Raw genomic sequence first — 16,658 nt, forward strand, 5'->3', positions numbered from 1 at the left:
CGAACAAATATAGAGCAAAACCCATTATTACAAAACAGCATCAGTCTTAATTGATCACATGTCCTTACAGTTCATATAATACAGCATCAGGGATTTGCGGCAAACGTCAACATTGGAAGGGAACCGGTCAAAGCACCTGTATTTGTTCAGCAGACATGTCTCTCCCTGGGGAGGCGCAGTGATCGGTATTTCACACTTTTCTCTCATGACAGTGCCTGACACCACACTACAATCACTCACATTGGTACAGCAGTCACACGAACTCAGGCACACACAGCAAGTCACCACTGCACCTGGAACACACCTGACTGTGAAAGGAAACCAGAGCAGCTGGGAGGGAGGTGAGAAATGGGGAGAATATGGAAACTCCATACTCAGAGTCAAAGGCATGTACAGATGCACAGCCGAGGACCTGTGAGGCACCAGCACTACCTGCTGAGTCACCTAATTGCAGCTGAGGGGGGGACAGACTGGAGGACCTGCTAGGTGGAGTAAGATGACAGAGGGATCTGAGGTGTTTATCGGTATGAACCGTAAGAACCGCAAGAACCGCAGCTGGCTGACCGCATGTGCCTTGCAGGTCTTCGTACCCAGAATGACCGTCTGCCCTCCTTCCCTTACCTTCCACTGCGACTGTGAGAGGTGGAGCCAAAGATCAGCATTTGGTCTCCAGCATCACTCAGAGAGCAGAAGTGGACAGAACTGATGAGCGCCGACCATGCCAGAGGTGGGGAGTGTCGGGTACAAATGTGGTGTTCCGAATGCCAATGAAGCACATCGCAAGCCACCCAACCCCCCCATCTCCCCAAAACACACTTTCTTGCTCGCATCAAATCGATTTCTTGCACCCTGCTTAGCAAAAGAGCAGGTACAGAGCTCCCCTCGACCACACCGAAAAAACCTGAGATGTTCTCCACCCAACCTCTGCAATTTTATGTGAACCACCCGTTCCGCACAATTGTAACCATAGAAACGATTCTGCTGAGCCCTTTTGAGTTTTGAAATACACACACCTCTCCACGTAAAAAACATTGCAGAAAAGCTCATTGTTGAATAAATAAACTTTTATTTAAGATGGGAACAAAAAAGTGGCCATTCCACAAATGTGATGTAACAACTTGTGTAATTCTTTTGTCAGTATAATAAAAAAGTACAAATAGAAAAGTGTCAGTGTTTACCATGGTCAAGTACACCGTTAAGAGCCCAACCGATGGGACGACCCATCGACACCCGATGAGGTTCCCTGCTGTGCGTGCGTGTGTAGGCACTTGGGTACAGGGAGGAGCGAGGCTCACAGGTCGGTCGTGATGACCGGCGTTACCCCATGGATGAGCAGCGTGGGGCCCAGGTCACGGGTCAGGAGGTCCAGCTGGTGCAGATAGGTGAGGTAGCGATGGGTGTCGGCAGGCGGTCGGGGCAGGTAGAGGAAGCGCACGGCAGGCAGGGGGCATGACTGGTGCAGGATGAGGCGGTTCACGGCCTGCAGGTAGTCGTCGGAGAGCCGCGCCGTGTTGCTGGGGAAGCTGTTGACGTAGTCGTCTTCGCCCTCGTCCGATACCTCCGCCACGTCCTGATCGTCGCGCTGCCGTGCCCTCGCTGCCGCCGCTGCATCTTGCCTCTGCCAGTGCAGCGCCACCACCTGGTCCCAGGGCACCGTATGCACGTCGGCTGTGATGCGCAGGTCCCGCAGCAGGTGGCCCAGCTTCCCCTCCGGGCCGCGAAGGCTACGGCCCTCCTCCACGCACAGGAAGAGGCGGAGCCGAGCGCGGCGCCACGCCCGCACCATGTTGAGCACGCAGGCCATTTGGAGCAGGAAGAGGCTGCAAGTGTCCACGTAGCTGCTGCTGTCGGGCCGCAGCAGGTTCAGAGGCCACACGTCCACGTAAAGGGGTTCCCCTCGTTGGCTCAGCGCCTCGGTTCGATCGAAGTGGCAGAAGTAGCGAGCCAGCACCACGTTCTTGAGCATCTTCACCGCATCGGCGATGATAGCGACGTACTCGCCCGGCCCCAGCACTTTCCCCCCGCCGTTTATCGCCATGCTCCGCAGAGCAGGGAACTGCAGGGGCAGCTGCTCTTCGACATCCTGAGAGGCAGCGAGGCTGTCCGGGAAGATGGCCGACTGTGCCGGGGGGTCCTGCAACAAGTCCTTGGGGTCGCAGTCATCATAGAACCCCAGTACCAAGGTGTTGGGTCTCATCCCACCTGCAGGGGGACAGAGGAACAGGAGGGCTCAACAGGGACTCTTAAGGGGGGTTGGCAATGGGGTGGGGGTGGGGTGAGGGGGAGCAGCAGCTGCTCTTCTTGCCGTACAGATGCTCACCAAGGCCCGAAATGAAGAGCAGGTGCTGGACGCCATGTCGAACCGAGTCGGCCAGCGTCAAGTTGACAAATGCCTTGATGTTCAGGCGGTCCACAAGCGAGAGCCACGATTCATAGCGGGACTGCAGGGGGTCCGAAGGCAGGGAGTCTGGGGAGAAACGCAACAGTGGGACAGGTGTGCACCACGGAGGGACGATCGGCGCCCCGGCACCCGCGCAACCCTCGTACCCAAATCGCCAAGCGTGACGTGGCCCAGCACGTAGAGGCCGCTCTTCTTGATGTCGTTGATGAAGGTGATGAGGCCCACGCTGCTGCGGGGATTGGCCACCATGAGCAGGACCTGTGGTCTCCAGAACTTGACATGATCCTTTCTTACGTCCAGCATTAGCAGGTACTTGCGCACCTGTATGGGGAGGACAGGACCGTGCACAGCATGAGCCTTCCCACCTGGCAGGGCTCACGGTTTGAGAGCATCACCGAGCGGCGGAGAGCTGTTGGAGCATGTGTGTATGTGACAGAGAGAAGGACCCCTGGAACAACTCGTGTGGGACACACCTGGTGGAAGATGAGCGCCTGGGTGATGTAACCCCAGCTGCTGGTGGGTGACAGGTAGTGGATGACCAGCAGGAGCAGAAGCATGAAGGCGATGCTGGCCGATGCATAGATGGCATTGATCAGGAACATCATGACTGCACATCCCACGATGCCGAGCATGCACGTGTGCCAGGTGAAGTAGCGGAACGTAGGCCTAGGTGGGGAAGGGACAGGTCAGCAGTTGCCTTGGGGACCCCCATACAGGAACACAAGACAGCTGCTTCAACAGAGCAGCCTCACTGATGAGCTACAGTGTCAGTTAAGAAAACTGCAGAGGAAATTAGCATTTGGGGGGGGCAACACTGACATTAGTGAAACTGAAGCATGGAAGTTTTTGCAGCTGCACATCAAAACAAGTTTCTCTGCACTTCACTTTAAATGAGGGCGAAATGTATGCAATCCTATTAAACATTATAGAAATAAATCAGCTAAAACAAATAAAATGCAATGAAACACTTGGAGGCCAGAACCGCAGCGGACGCGTGAGCAGTACAGCGGCGCAGGTCTCCAGCAGGACAGCGGAACACAAATGGTAGAGGAAAGTCAAGGAGGGACAATAAAGGTTTCATTGATGTGGAAAAAGGCGTTTGACTCCATCGGCCACAAACACGACTTGTCAGAAAGTGCGGGCCCTCACAAAATCGATGCTCGGAATAAACGGAGCGCCAATACTGGAGTGCAACTGAATTCCTCTCCGAGGCAGGAGGGACTTGGGGCTGCAGTTCAACTTCGATATTGACGATGGCATCCAGTAACCCCCCCCCCCCCCCCCCCCCCCCAATCAAAGCGCCTTTGTGGGAACGGTGATGAAGAGCAACTTAAGGAACTGAAAGTCAGACTTGAGCCAGAACAGTGGACCCCCCCCCCAACCCCCATCAGTGCTGCAGGACTTGTTCACATGACCAAAGGGAGTGAGAAACAGGAGAGCAGGCGCTGTGCGCTACACGCTGTCCTGTGCAGGAGAGAACCAAACCAGAGCATGCACAATCACACCAGGCCACAGATGGAAGGCACTAGAAGGCACACAAGGAACGTGCGAATGCACAGAGCGCTCGGCCAACATGAGGTTCCCTCCATTTCCTCCACTGGCGCGAATTAACATGAGCGACACGGTCGGGGTCCCGTGCCGAAGAGCGAGCGAGCGCCCGAACTAATGAAGTGATCAGCGGCGCATCCAGGCGCACGGGGCAGGCCTGCTGGTCGGCATGGCGACGGGGGTCATCAATCACAAAGTGACCCCCATTTGCAGAAACAAGAGGCGCCAACAACAAACACACATTAAGCGCATTTCTGCGCCTCTAATTACCATTTAAATGACTCTCGTCCATCGATGGACCCAGCTGGGCCAGGAGCACCGCGAGAGGCGCCCGTCCGCGGTCGAGCGCCAGTTAACACCTCCCTCACCTCCACGCACTGATACCATAATGACTGCCTCCCCCCCCAACCCCCACCCCCAACCTAAAGCTTTCTGTTTGATTTATCCTGCATTTTTATTGACGTGCATGTTCCCCTCCCCCAACTGTGTAATTATGCTAAAAGCCTCGCGGTCCCTCTCCGCACCGGGTGTCTAATCTCTCTCGCTGGTGACAGTGTGTTACTGGCAGCCCCGCCCACCACGCTCCTGTCATTGATGTCACTTTGCTGACATCGGCGGAAAAATTGGCCAAAGTACTTCCTGCGGCACATCGAGGGCAGGAGCAGCAAGCACTCCACACACACACACACACACACACACACACACACACACACACACACACACACACACACACACTCTTCCTGCAGCTACCTGGAAAGACAGGTGCACCGTGGTAAAGGGGACCAACTGCAAAGCTCAAGCTGCAACCCACTGGGTCATGCTGCTCATTCCCTTACACCGGATTCCCCACCTGGTTGCGTCCCACAGCGAAACCATGTTTTACCATGATGTCTTCAACTTCACCACGTCAGCAAACCCAGAATCCCAGGTTTCATCATCAGTACCATGATTACTACTAGTATTACTGCGCTGAAGCTGTAGGAACACACACAAACCATCACACTTTATCTTGTAAGGACCCCCTGCCAGCCACGCTGCACCTGAACTCTGAATTGACAGAACATTCTAGAAACAGGGCTCACGCGCACACACACACAGAACTGGGACCTGACTGAAGCCACTGCACATCATTATTCAACTCAGAACAACATCGGCATGAGCCAAATTTAAGGAAAAAGGCAAATATTTCTGCTAAATTAGTTATGCTAATTAGAGCACAGTTCTCAAAGGACAGAGCAGCGCAACTAAATGGCTTTTAATTCCTTTCGCCTCAAAAGACAGACTCAGAAAAAGGAAGCAACAAGGCAGACAAACACAGCAAGAACAGGGACAGCAGTGGGTGCCGAACAAGGTCCCGCTACCCTGCGGGTAACGGGTAATGTGGGCCTGCAACGCGAGGCAGCGCAACTGGCAACAAACACACACACACAGGGGATGGGCCCCAACATCAACGTGAGCCGTACCTGAAATTGGGTGCCGATGCCCACTCAAGGGCCAAGCAGGCGAGGTCCACAGCAGCGTAGACCAGCAGGAAGAAGATTGTGACGATACTGGCGATGGTGTTCAGCTTGCCGGAGAAGAGCACGAGCTGGGGGGGCGTAGAACCCAAAGAGTTAACTGTGGATGTGTGACAAACCCCGTGAAGGTATAATCTGTCCATGCCTTTGCTGCCCTTCTCTAGCACACAACTCCCATGTGGCCAGCAGGGGGTGCAGCGAACAGAAATCCCAAGAGGATGACACCAGTAACAGGGAGAAAAGTGCATCTGCTCACACACATCATGTACAACCAAGTGTAGAGAAGTGTGTGTACACACACACACACACACACACACACACACACACACACACTTCATTCTCCATTTGAGTGTTGGTCAAGGAAGACAATCTGTATGATTCTCCTCTAACGGTTCTTTGTGCGACTAATTGCAGCCCTAAAAAGTGCTGCTAATGGAACTAATGTGGGTTTAATCACTTCCATCTGAGAAGTGGCACCATTCTCACTATGGCACAGATGACAGCGGCACGTGTGCGTATACACAGTATACACACAAACACTGACCTTCTGGTGACCAAAGGTCAGTAATTGCCACATGAAGGCGCAGCAACACCATTAGGGAAGACGCTCAGTGGACTAAAGGTTTGGACCAGATATCAACTGCAGTTTGGAACCAGAATAGAGACCCCGTTAAACCCATTTCCTCTTTCCCAACCTGCACCAGGAACCAGGATATGAGGACAGCCACCCAGGGGTTCCCGCCACGTGATGTCTTCTTCGCTGGAGACAGCACCCGACCTGCACAGGGTGACGCACGGGCAGAATCGTTACGGCCCACTGAATAGGGCAGCTCCGCGAGCCCCATCGGGGGTCCGTCACACAGCCAACGGGCACGAAACCTACCGATGAGGTCGTCACGGGCAAGGGCGTACAGGATGCGGGACGCCCCGATGAGGTTGCTCATGGCCGCTGACAGCGTGGATGAGTAAACGCCGATGGTGACAAAGGGACGCCACGCGTTGATGTCGCGCAAGAAGCTGTAGTCCCTCTGCAGCAGGAGCCTGAGGACGGAGACGGGGACATCAAGAAGTGCAGGGCAGCACACACAGCACCGCTACTCCGGGCAGAAGGCAGCACTTTAGCCACATTCACTTGCATGAAAGCGCACGGCTCCCCCTGCCCTCCACCAGGGGACGAGGGCTGCGTGGGCCTTCGCCCTCGTTGAGCGCAACTGCGAACAGAATCGGCACCATCAACCACATGCTGCTCAGATCAACGTGAAGGAGCCTGGAGCCACAGAGCACTGAGGAGGAGGAGGCCATGGCAGCACAGCAAGGATGTGATTTAACACCACTTTTAAGGCCTCAACAGGCAACGCGGTGGGAGAGGCAACCGCACTCGGTTCTCCGCTGTCGCTCGTCCACGTCTCAGCGCTCGCTGGTCATTAAGACTCCCATCACGAGTCTTTCAGGTCCAGCGGTTTTAATACTTATCATCAGAGACCTATTAAGTACCGCTTGGTCGATACAATAATCTGAACACACAATTATTCCATGGGGGGGCAAAAAAAAAAAAAAAAAACACAGCTTTGAGATGAGTTTGAGCATTGCCCAGGATAATAGAAACTGCCATTCACCTTTGAGTGTGTGTCTCAGTGATAGTTTGTGTGTGCAGCTGGGAGACCGGCAGGGAGGCACAGAGTGGTTAAGGGTGTCGAGACAGCAGCCACATCGAGGCAGATGCAAAAGATGGTCCATGTAAGAGCTTTCCAGGAGGGTGCAGGAGCAAAAGGAAGATAAACTTACGTGTGTGTGTGTGAGAGACTTGAGTGACGGAATATGAGAGGAAAGTGTGGGGACGCAGCTGTGCGGTCGTCATGCTGGATGCTGAGTGGCGTGTGGTCAGGGAGGCTGGAAAAACGGTCTTCAACGCAACCATGAGAGCCTCAGTGACAAGCAGCATGAGGAGGGTAATTGGGGCAGGTACTGTGTGTGTGCGTATGCGTGCAAATACAATGTCACAGCGCTCACACAAAACCCATCACATAAACCATTGATTGTATTGCCAGCCTGAAATTAGCTCCAGTATGAGGAATAAACAAAAAGCCATGAAGTTGAGATTAAAATGTTTTTTTTTGGACTGGGGGGGTGGTGCTGATACATTTGACAGAACAAAAAGGTGTAAAAGTTGAAAATCGTTACTTATTAACAGCTGCATTCACTTCTCACACTGCGGAAAGAGTTGACCTATGAGTATGACCCCTGACCTCCAGCAGGTCACAGGTCGAGTTCCAGTCCGCATGGGTCTGAGGCAAGGCTTCCAGAACACACGCCATCTTGTATTTAGTTAAGTGCTCCCTGGGGTGACTGTACACCATACAGTGGGATTATTAAATGGGATCAATATCTAACAAGCCCAGTAGAGCACCCCCAGACTGCACCCGAGAGAGCGAGAGAGACAGTAAGGTTACAAAAGACTGAACAATGTAAGAGATTGCCACCCAGCTGCAGAGCTCCAACGTGATAAACTGCACCCTTATTGGATCCCACAGCCACCCGATGCAGGAATGGAACAAGAGCTTAGACCAGAGACTAATTTACATAACTAGCACTGCTAATTAATAGCCACACAATTCAGTGGCACACCGCCAGGAGCGGGTGCATACGTGCGTCTGTGTGAAGTATAAAAAAAGTGTGCTGGAACACACAGGTAGTATCCATGGTGAGACCACTAAACCTGCAATCCTTCACCCCAATTAAAAGAGGTCTGAGAACAGCGAGAACTGAGCTTTTTACTCGACTCCCGAAAGTGCAGCACTGTAGCGCCCCCTAGTAGTGGCGTGGCTTCGCATTGTGCCTGGTCCAAGATACCATAAAAATGGGGTAAAACTTCAAAAGGAACAGCCAGCAAGGGAGCAGAGGAGCCGATGCTGCATGGTTGGACTGTCGGTCCAAATGGTGGGACGAGTTGTCTTATCCCTGGGTCAACGATCGGACAAGAAACGTTCATTTCTGTGACCCATTTCCATCGGTGATGGTTCATGACCTCGTGCGAAACTGTTCAATGCGAGGACACGCTCGCAGTCCAGGAAGACCCCAGCAGCACTGGCGTTCATATGGACTGCAGTCAGTTGCACTGAAGGGCAAGTTAGAGCGTACTGCCATCTAGTGGCAAAGTGTGTCTCTGCATCCCAAGGGAGGGACCTGTGGACACTGGACTAAATGACAAAGGACAGTCACAGGACCAGAGGGCACCATAAGAGCAGCTTGGTCAACTGCATCTGAGGCCAACTGTCTGCCCTGCAGCATTACAGCAACCGCGGTGGAACAGAAAGGTCTCACGACAACAACCGTCTGTCTGTCTGTCTGTCTCTCTCTCTCACACACACACACACAGTACCTTTCTAAAGGGTACAACAAGCAGGAGGTGGGATTTGAACATGCAACCTTTGTGTCTAAAGGCAGCAAACCTAACCACTACGCTACCAGCTGGTTAATGTGCGTGTGTGGGGGAGGGCATCTGAGAAAGGCTTTGAAATGGAGCAGCACTCGTGACAGTGGGAAGCAGAGCTGAAACGCAACATTTGACGCAGCTGCCTAATGGAGATGTGAAACCACACAGTTCCTGTAACAAGTGCCAGAGTGAGCGGTGCTCCAGCTGCAGCCGACACTTCTTCCTCCCTACCCAGAGGGGCAACGGTGTGGCTGGAAACCCCCGAGAGGAGCTGCTTGCAGAGCCGTCATTCCAGCGGAACACACAACAGAAAGTGACCATCAGCGTTTCAGGAAGGGAAAGAGAAACACTGACGGTCCTTCCTCTCCACGACAGCATGCGACCGAGCGGCTCAAAGGTTCAACCGCAAAGGAGTTTTTCGCACCTCCAGCCAAAGCAAAGGGTGTGGTTCAATGTGCGGTTGTGCCAGACCACTGACAGGGACCCACCGCTCACAGGAACACGCCACCAACAGGCTGAGCACGATGTAGGTGACAAAGGTGAAGATGACAGCAGTGATGGTGCCACGGGGGATGGAGTAGCTGGGGTTCTTCAGGTCTCCTAGGGCAAACATCAGGACATGTGGATGATAGACACTGACCAAACACACACCGCCTCCCCATTCACGTCCCTGGCGCCCACCTGACATGTTTGACCCGGCCATAATGCCGGTGCAGCCGTTGAACATGACGGCGAAGACTGTGGCAAAGGTCATCGTGATTCCCGTGGTGTAGTCCACCGAGTAGTCGGCTGGGGAACAGAGGCAGCAGGCATGAAAAACAGCAACAGGCACTGACCCCCCTGGGAGTAAGTGGTAGCACTGCACACTGTCCCAGGACCCTCTGTAGGCACATGCGCGCGCGCGCACACACACACACACACACACCATACAGGTTGCCCAGCAGCGTCTCCAGCTTGAAGCCTGTGAAGTTAGCGCTGCTCAGGACGCTAGAGTTGAGCGACGGCACTGCGATGGACCTGGGCGCCACCGCAAAGAAGCTGATGAAGATGGTGCACAGGACCACGATGACAATGATGAAGATGAGGAAGGTGGCACGGGCGTAGATGTGCGCCCCCACCAGACACACCAGCAGGCACACGAGCAGAATGGCTGTGGCGTAGAGGAGGGACCACCAGTAGCCTGTCGGAAGGACATGCTGTCCGCTTGGCACATCTGCGGGGGAGGGGCAGTTAGGGGTCAGCGGTCACACACGGGCCGGGGGGGGTTGGCGTGTGCGCGCGCTCCACTGGCACCACACTTCCGCACACGCGCCCTACCTTGGGAAACGCCAAACGTGGAAATGATGGCCTCCACCAGACCCAGCACATAGAGGGCGCTACCGCACACGTTGGCAAAGAAGAACATGATGCCGATGCTGCCACCAAACTCGGGTCCCAGGGCTCGGCTGATCATGTCTGTCGGGAGCAGCGGTTAAGGGGGGTGCCCGAGGATGCAGGAGGGAAGAACAGATGTAAACAGGGTAAAGGGGAAGTGCAGAGCAGAGAGATGGGCGCTGCTGTACAGACAGGATACAATAGGCTCCGCCCGCATCCAGCGCCCCATTGGTGGAGATGGCACACACGGACAGCACCGTCATGCAGATGATGAAGTAGGCCACCAGCAGCATGCCGAAGGTTTGGTACAGTCCACTCTGTCCCACCACAAAGCCTGTGAGGATGAGGACAAACAGGAATTAGCATCAACCACACTACACCCTCTGGCACACACACGTTGGACGTAACTTATGGAGAAGTACAGTACAGGCATCTTAAAGGGCCGGCGTCCACAAGGAGCATCTTTGCGTAGGACCCGTCTCGCACCCGAAGCCAACAGCTGATGCTCACAAGACCCACAAGAGAAGGAAGTGGAGACGGTGTGAGGGCATGCAGCCGCAGAGGGGGGTTAACAGTTAATGATGATCTGCAGAGCATCACGTGACAGCAATTAATACCAACCTGAGGATTGATTGATTGGGTGGGGTCAGGGAACAGAAGTGTCTCGCTCTCACACACAGCGGCAACTTAGAACACCGTCGAAGCGAAGGGCCCTGACTGAAGTGAAAGGAACGTATTTTACACCTTCCTCCAAAGCCGGTTTACCGCGTTCACTCAGGGAAAGTACGTCGCTCGAGGGTTCGGCAGCGCCGGTAACCACTGCGCCACCCGGCGGACACCCACACACAGGAGTGCGGTACGAAGAGGTCGAAGGCGACTCAGTCAGGGAGTAAACAAAAAAAGCGGCGGGAAGGCGGTTGGGCGCGCCGCGAGCCCCAGCCACGCGGGCTTCTCCCTCCCTCCCTGGACCCTTCGGACGCGCGCGCGCAAGTCTCACCGATGCGCAGGAAAACCACCACGCTGAACATGGAGAGCAGGGTGGGCACCACCACGCCGAAGAACGTGGACAGTTTGTGCTGCGGGCGGCTCTCGGCGCTCCGGCCCGGCGCCCCGGCAGACCGCTCGTCGAGCGTCGCCGGTCGCCGCCGCTGCTGCTGCTGCTGCTGCTTCTCCTCCTCGGGCTCCGTGACGCTCGCCGACAGGCGGTAGTGGAGCAGCGGCGTCCGCTCCGTCATGGCGGCGGCTGCGCGGCGGGCGAAGCTTCGGGAAAGGAAGGCGCGCCGCGGTCAACGCTCCGCTCTTCACTGATTCAGTCCGCGAGACCGAGCGGTCATGTGACGCCTCACGTGGGACGCCGCCGCGCGGCCGTCAGCTGACTCGCTGCAGCCGTCCAATGGGCTCCGGGCGCGCGCGCGCGCGGGAACGCATCGCACCTGCGCAAATAATCACCGTTTTGTCCTGGGACAGATGAAGTGCGCGTTCCCGCGTTAAAGTAAAGCGGAACGTCAAGGGTGTCCGGCTGCAGAGCGCTTTAAAGTCGTATGGAAAGGTGAAAGAGGCGCGCGAGAGAACGGACTTTGGGGTCACGTCACTGACACCTTTTGTCCCGTTCAACCGGGCGGGGGGGGGATCGATTCCCGACCGAGGGGTGCGGGGGCGGAAGGACAGAACCTGGCAGAGTCGTGTGGTGTTGAAAGATCTGGGCCAAAAAAAGGTCCTCGAATGTTGTGCAACGTCCGCAGATGTTCCAGCGGAACAGCGAGTTCGGCCCACCTTCTTCTCTTTGGGGGCGCTCAGTACCGTAGTGCTTGGACCCTGAGGTCAGGAGCCACGCGGCCCACAGGTTCGAATCCCACCTGAGCTGTTGTACCTTTAAGCAAGGTTCCTACCCTAAATTGCTCCCATATAAACGGGTAAATCAGTGCAAGTAGATTAATGCTTTAATACAGTCTCTTTGGAGAGAAGTGTCAGAAAAATTAATAAATGTAAATGTGTGTAATGTCTTTGACGCTGAGTGGATGTCGGCGTTGGACACTGAAGATACAAAACGCCAGAATCACAGAGTCCTTTGAACCTTGGTGCCGTAGGAGATGTTCCGGTGCTTTGTGGACAGAGACAGAGAGTACAAACAGGTGGATGTTGGATCAGATCGAACCAGAACTGTCACTGGACGCTCAGAGGAAGAGACCAAGGTTGTTGTCCTTTGGACACGTCATGAGACGGTTGGATTCTCAGTGATGTTTGGACAAGTTGGAGGAAAAGATGAAGAGGACAGGAGGTGACCAGAGGGATGGACTCAGGGCCGCGTCTACTGTCGCTTCGACTGTCAGCACCAATGGAACTTACTGGGGCACCTCCGAAAGTGTCAGCAAGCGTTGGCATGGATTCAACGGCACTTTGAGCGTCACGCCTCCAAAAAGGTCCTCTTTCAAGGTTGTGAACACCGAAGGCTGACAACAACAGCAAAGCGTTATAAAAGCATTCATATGAGAACGGATCGTTCCGTATTGAATAAAAAAATATATTTGTTTTCTCAAACTGCAGCTACAGTCAATAAAAAAAAAAAAAAGGATTACGGCACAATCTATGTAACATCTCCTCTTCTACATTCACTTTAACAACAACATGTTGCCACAACTTTCAGATTAAGGTGGTAGTTAAGGCAGTGAGGGGAGGCGACCCAGCACTGATGTTGTCACCAGGGTGGGGGTGCTGGGGATCTCCAGCTCCTCCACCCCCCCCCCCCAGCCCCTTTTGAACTCACTGCCCTCGCTTCTCCCCCTCACCACGTGCGCGCGTCCAATCCAATGTCCCAAGCCTCAAAGGTTCCTAATTCAGTGTAATTTTTCTCATATTGCTCCTCATAAATAAATACATGCTGACTATACTCATATATGAAAATATGGAACTATCAGTGTGTGGATAATAATCATACTGTGTATGTTTTGTATCTTCAGCAAAATTCATCGGCGTGTCACAGCAGCGTGACCAGGGATCAACAGAAGGTCCAGTTTCTTCACCTCAAAGTTGCGCAGCTCCACTGTCCCAAGTCCTTGGGAGTCAGTATCCAAGCGGAGCACATCACCCCTGTGTGCGTGTCAGCGCATGTGTGTGTGTGCATGGGGACCCCTGGACACCGATGTCCTGATCTGAGAGAAGTCAGCTGTCCCCATGGCAGGAATCGGCCAGGTCCCCAATGAGCCACTCCAGTTTGCCTCTGAGCAGAGAGCTGTACAGCTGCAGGACGTCTCGCAGGTCCCGGGTGTCTCGGCTACGGCACGTCGAGTCCAGGCGCTCCGTGTCTCCCTGTACAGCGACAGTGTTTGGCGAGAATGAAAGGGTCGGTGTCCGGCTAGACTCTGTGTGTATGTTTGACACCTTGCACGTGAGCAAAAGAGGCGGAAACGCCCCGTACCTGCACACCTGTCCCTGGGAGTGCCAGGTGTCTCACTATGAGGAGATGGTTGGTCACGCTGCTGTCCAGCTGCTCCAACAGGATGGACTGACACGACGACAGGAAGTGGCCTCGCACCGCCACCACGGCCCCCCTCAGCATCTCCAGAGCTGCGCAGATCTCAGCTCTTTTCTCCAGCAGCTGAAGACAAACAGAGACAGTCAAATGGCTGGACAGAGGGTCAGATGAACAGCTGGTTCACGAGCACCGCAACAGTTATCTTCTGCACTCTCCTCGCTACTCGCGCTTGTGGGCCTGGCTTCCTGAAGGTGGTTTTGTTCGAGACTCAACCCAAGCGTCCAGCTGCCTTCTAACAGCATCTCTTTGTGCGCTTTCTCTCATTGTCAACACAATGAGTCCAGTTTTTCGAATCGGAGCACTCACCGTTTGTATTTCCCAGGATGCCTTATGAATCTTCGCGCAGGGCAGCTGGACGGGGACGGGGAGGACGGACGATCCACCACACGCGTTCTGTGGGTGGACATTGGCAGATGGAAAGGCACTGAAGCAGAATGTGCTGCACCCCTGGCCTCTACATACGGCCTCAGGTAAGCTTGTATTCCCATGTTCTGCTCATGTAGGGTGTACCTCACCATAGCTGCCTCCAGCTCCTTGGCCTTGTTCATGTCTCTCCTGGCACTATCATCGCACACAAAGTCGGCTGGTCTGGCTCGAGCGTCCGGAATCTCAGAGGCAGCCATGCAGAGCAGCAGGAGCAGATGACCTGGAAGGAGGGAGAGCACTGAGAACTTAGCAGTTTTGCAGGGGATTGTGGGCCGGAGCTGTGCGGCCAACTCCACGGTTGAGAAATGGGTGGCTCCGACGCCAGGAGGGACTTTATTCAGAGTCACCGATGTGCTCTTTTCAGGGTATGGCTTCAGTATCTCTCTCAGAACCAACTTGAACCGCGTTCAACCCTTACCCTGCTGAGGACTGAGGCAGAGCAAGACGCACTACACTGGCCTTCACAGCAGTGTTCTCTAGCTCCTCCTGGGCATCTAGAGCATTCCTAGGTCTGCCTCTCCAGTACATCCTGGACCCGTCTCTGGGCCAGTCCCTGGGGGGCATCTCCGAGACACCTTCCGCTTTCTAACAGAATGCTCACACCACCTTGAGTGGACCCTGTCCATGTGGATGACCCATGGATCTGCTCTGGTCACCGAGCTCCTCACACTGTGCGAGAACTTCTTTCCTGTCGGTTACACTCACAGTCCTGTCACTCACTACGCGAAACAGGAGACCATTGCACGCTCATGGTAAACTGTAAGCTCTGAGGACCCGAGGACGCAGCCCCCGCTTCGCCGTCATGTCTCTCGTACTACAGACGCAGGGCTGAAGTGAGACGCCCCTCATCCCATAGCATCGCCTGCAGAACGTGGCAGGAAATACATGCAGCTTGTCAGTTCCATGGCCAGAAGGAGATCTGCATTGTCCCTCCTGAGAGCCCTCTCTCCAGCATCCTGGCATAGGCAGATCAGCGTGATCCTCCATGGAAACTCCATCATCTGCCCCCCCTTTTTTGGAAAAGAGAACAACTGCCGCTGAACCAGCCTTCCACACTGGATCCCAGTACCATCCAGCGCTTGCACCATTTCTGGAGCGACATGACCAGCACTGCAGCCCCTGCCAGATCCTCTCCAGCATCAAGTCCACAGGATCTCATGGAGGCACCTCTCAACTGCTGAGAGAAACCTCTGGTCTCCCATGTGGGACAGCTCCAGAGGGGGACAGAGACCTTACCAGCGCCATCATTCCACAGCTATAAATCCTCTACAGGTGGATATTTTTACAGAGACCCTTCAAGGTTAGTCTCTTTCTCCTGGACCTCTACCCGGGTTCGAACCCAGGGCTCAGCCCTTCACTCAGAGATCCAGCAGCCTGAGCACTAAATATCCTAAGGCACCGAGCACAGGGTCCCATCGCCGCACTGGACCAAAGTGACACACCACCTCAAGGAGCACATGGGCGAACTGGTGGACACACGAACACCCATGCACGAGCATGTTAGCGCACACATGCGCATGCAACTCCGTTTGGCAGCCCAGTGTCATGCACAGCCCGAACGCTGCACGCATTCCACAGCGTTCATTGTGCGCAACCCCTCGGATCAATGCACAAGAAGAAGAAGAAAGTTTCTCTACTCACTCCTTAAATCCATAAGCTAGTGATGAATGCAGGGCCCGTGGCAGAGTGGCAGCGCGCACATTCCCACCAAATTCCCGGTTCCGTTTGCAGCAAGTCCGCAGTATGGTTCCCACAGGCGCAGACTCGCACGGCCGCGAGCACCTTTCCTAAGCTCCTTCCTGGCCTTTCCTGTTGTGTGACATTCCCCACAGGGAGTCAGCAAAGAGATTTGCCATCTGTGGAGATAACTGTTCATACCAAACTGCAAGTGTTTACATTGAAGGCTCCATACAGCGAATCCGATGGGAATGAAAAGAGCAGATAGAATGTCACAGAATGTGCCGAGACACGACAGCAATGTTCCAGTGCATGCTGGGGGACTGACGAGTAGTAAATGGCGTGTGGGATTTACACTGTGTTAATGTTTGACAGCAGAGCTCTTGTGATCTCTGGACACCTGCGTCACGTAGTGGAAACACGCAAACGTTTCCCGAAAACCCTGGGGACACGGCGCTGTCCTGCGAAGCACCACCTGGACAATAGCACATGGAGCTGCTGGATACCACACCTGAGCTCCGCTCTGTTGCTTACGTGAGGTTGCGGTGACCCACTCGGACAGTGGGCTGCTGAGTCACGGGTGCTGAGTCATGGGTCCTGGGTCAGGTGGACCTCGAACCGCAGCCCCAGGCAGACTCTCTGAGTTACCTTTCTAGGAGACACTTGCTGCGGTTTCTTAGAAGTGCAGCACCAACTGCCAGGTAGGAGCAGCACAGCACTGGACCAGCTGGTTCTCAACTTAATTACTTG

General features: G+C 54.5%; 2 protein-coding genes across 4 annotated transcripts; both read right to left on the reverse strand.

Moving 5' to 3' along the window:
- Positions 1-1,054: 1,054 nt before the first annotated feature.
- Positions 1,055-11,508, reverse strand: LOC108932236 (solute carrier family 12 member 9). The gene is made up of 13 exons (XM_029255603.1): positions 11,271-11,508; positions 10,473-10,607; positions 10,217-10,354; positions 9,825-10,112; positions 9,581-9,688; positions 9,388-9,499; positions 6,350-6,507; positions 6,162-6,244; positions 5,413-5,537; positions 2,875-3,067; positions 2,548-2,722; positions 2,321-2,467; positions 1,055-2,202 (listed from the first exon to the last, which is right to left on the reverse strand). Exons 1-13 carry the CDS (start codon positions 11,506-11,508, stop codon positions 1,292-1,294), a joined length of 2,811 nt encoding a protein of 936 aa, XP_029111436.1. The 3' UTR covers positions 1,055-1,291.
- Positions 11,509-12,245: 737 nt separating this feature from the next.
- thpo (thrombopoietin) lies at positions 12,246-16,376 on the reverse strand. Of its 3 annotated transcripts, none has more exons than XM_018748409.2 (6): positions 16,144-16,376; positions 15,873-16,040; positions 14,321-14,451; positions 14,112-14,198; positions 13,689-13,868; positions 12,246-13,579 (listed from the first exon to the last, which is right to left on the reverse strand). In XM_018748409.2, the coding sequence occupies exons 2-6, from the start codon at positions 15,883-15,885 to the stop codon at positions 13,433-13,435; spliced, it is 558 nt and encodes a 185-aa protein (XP_018603925.1). In that variant the 5' UTR covers positions 15,886-16,040; positions 16,144-16,376; the 3' UTR covers positions 12,246-13,432. The 3 variants fall into 3 exon arrangements, with proteins under 3 accessions (XP_018603925.1, XP_018603924.1, XP_018603923.1); XM_018748408.2 differs by having other exon boundaries at positions 16,128-16,376; XM_018748407.2 differs by having other exon boundaries at positions 15,873-16,376.
- Between the last annotated feature and the right edge of the window lie 282 nt (positions 16,377-16,658).

The sequence above is a fragment of the Scleropages formosus genome, chromosome 10 (assembly GCF_900964775.1).
Source record: "Scleropages formosus chromosome 10, fSclFor1.1, whole genome shotgun sequence".
NCBI lineage: Eukaryota > Metazoa > Chordata > Actinopteri > Osteoglossiformes > Osteoglossidae > Scleropages > Scleropages formosus.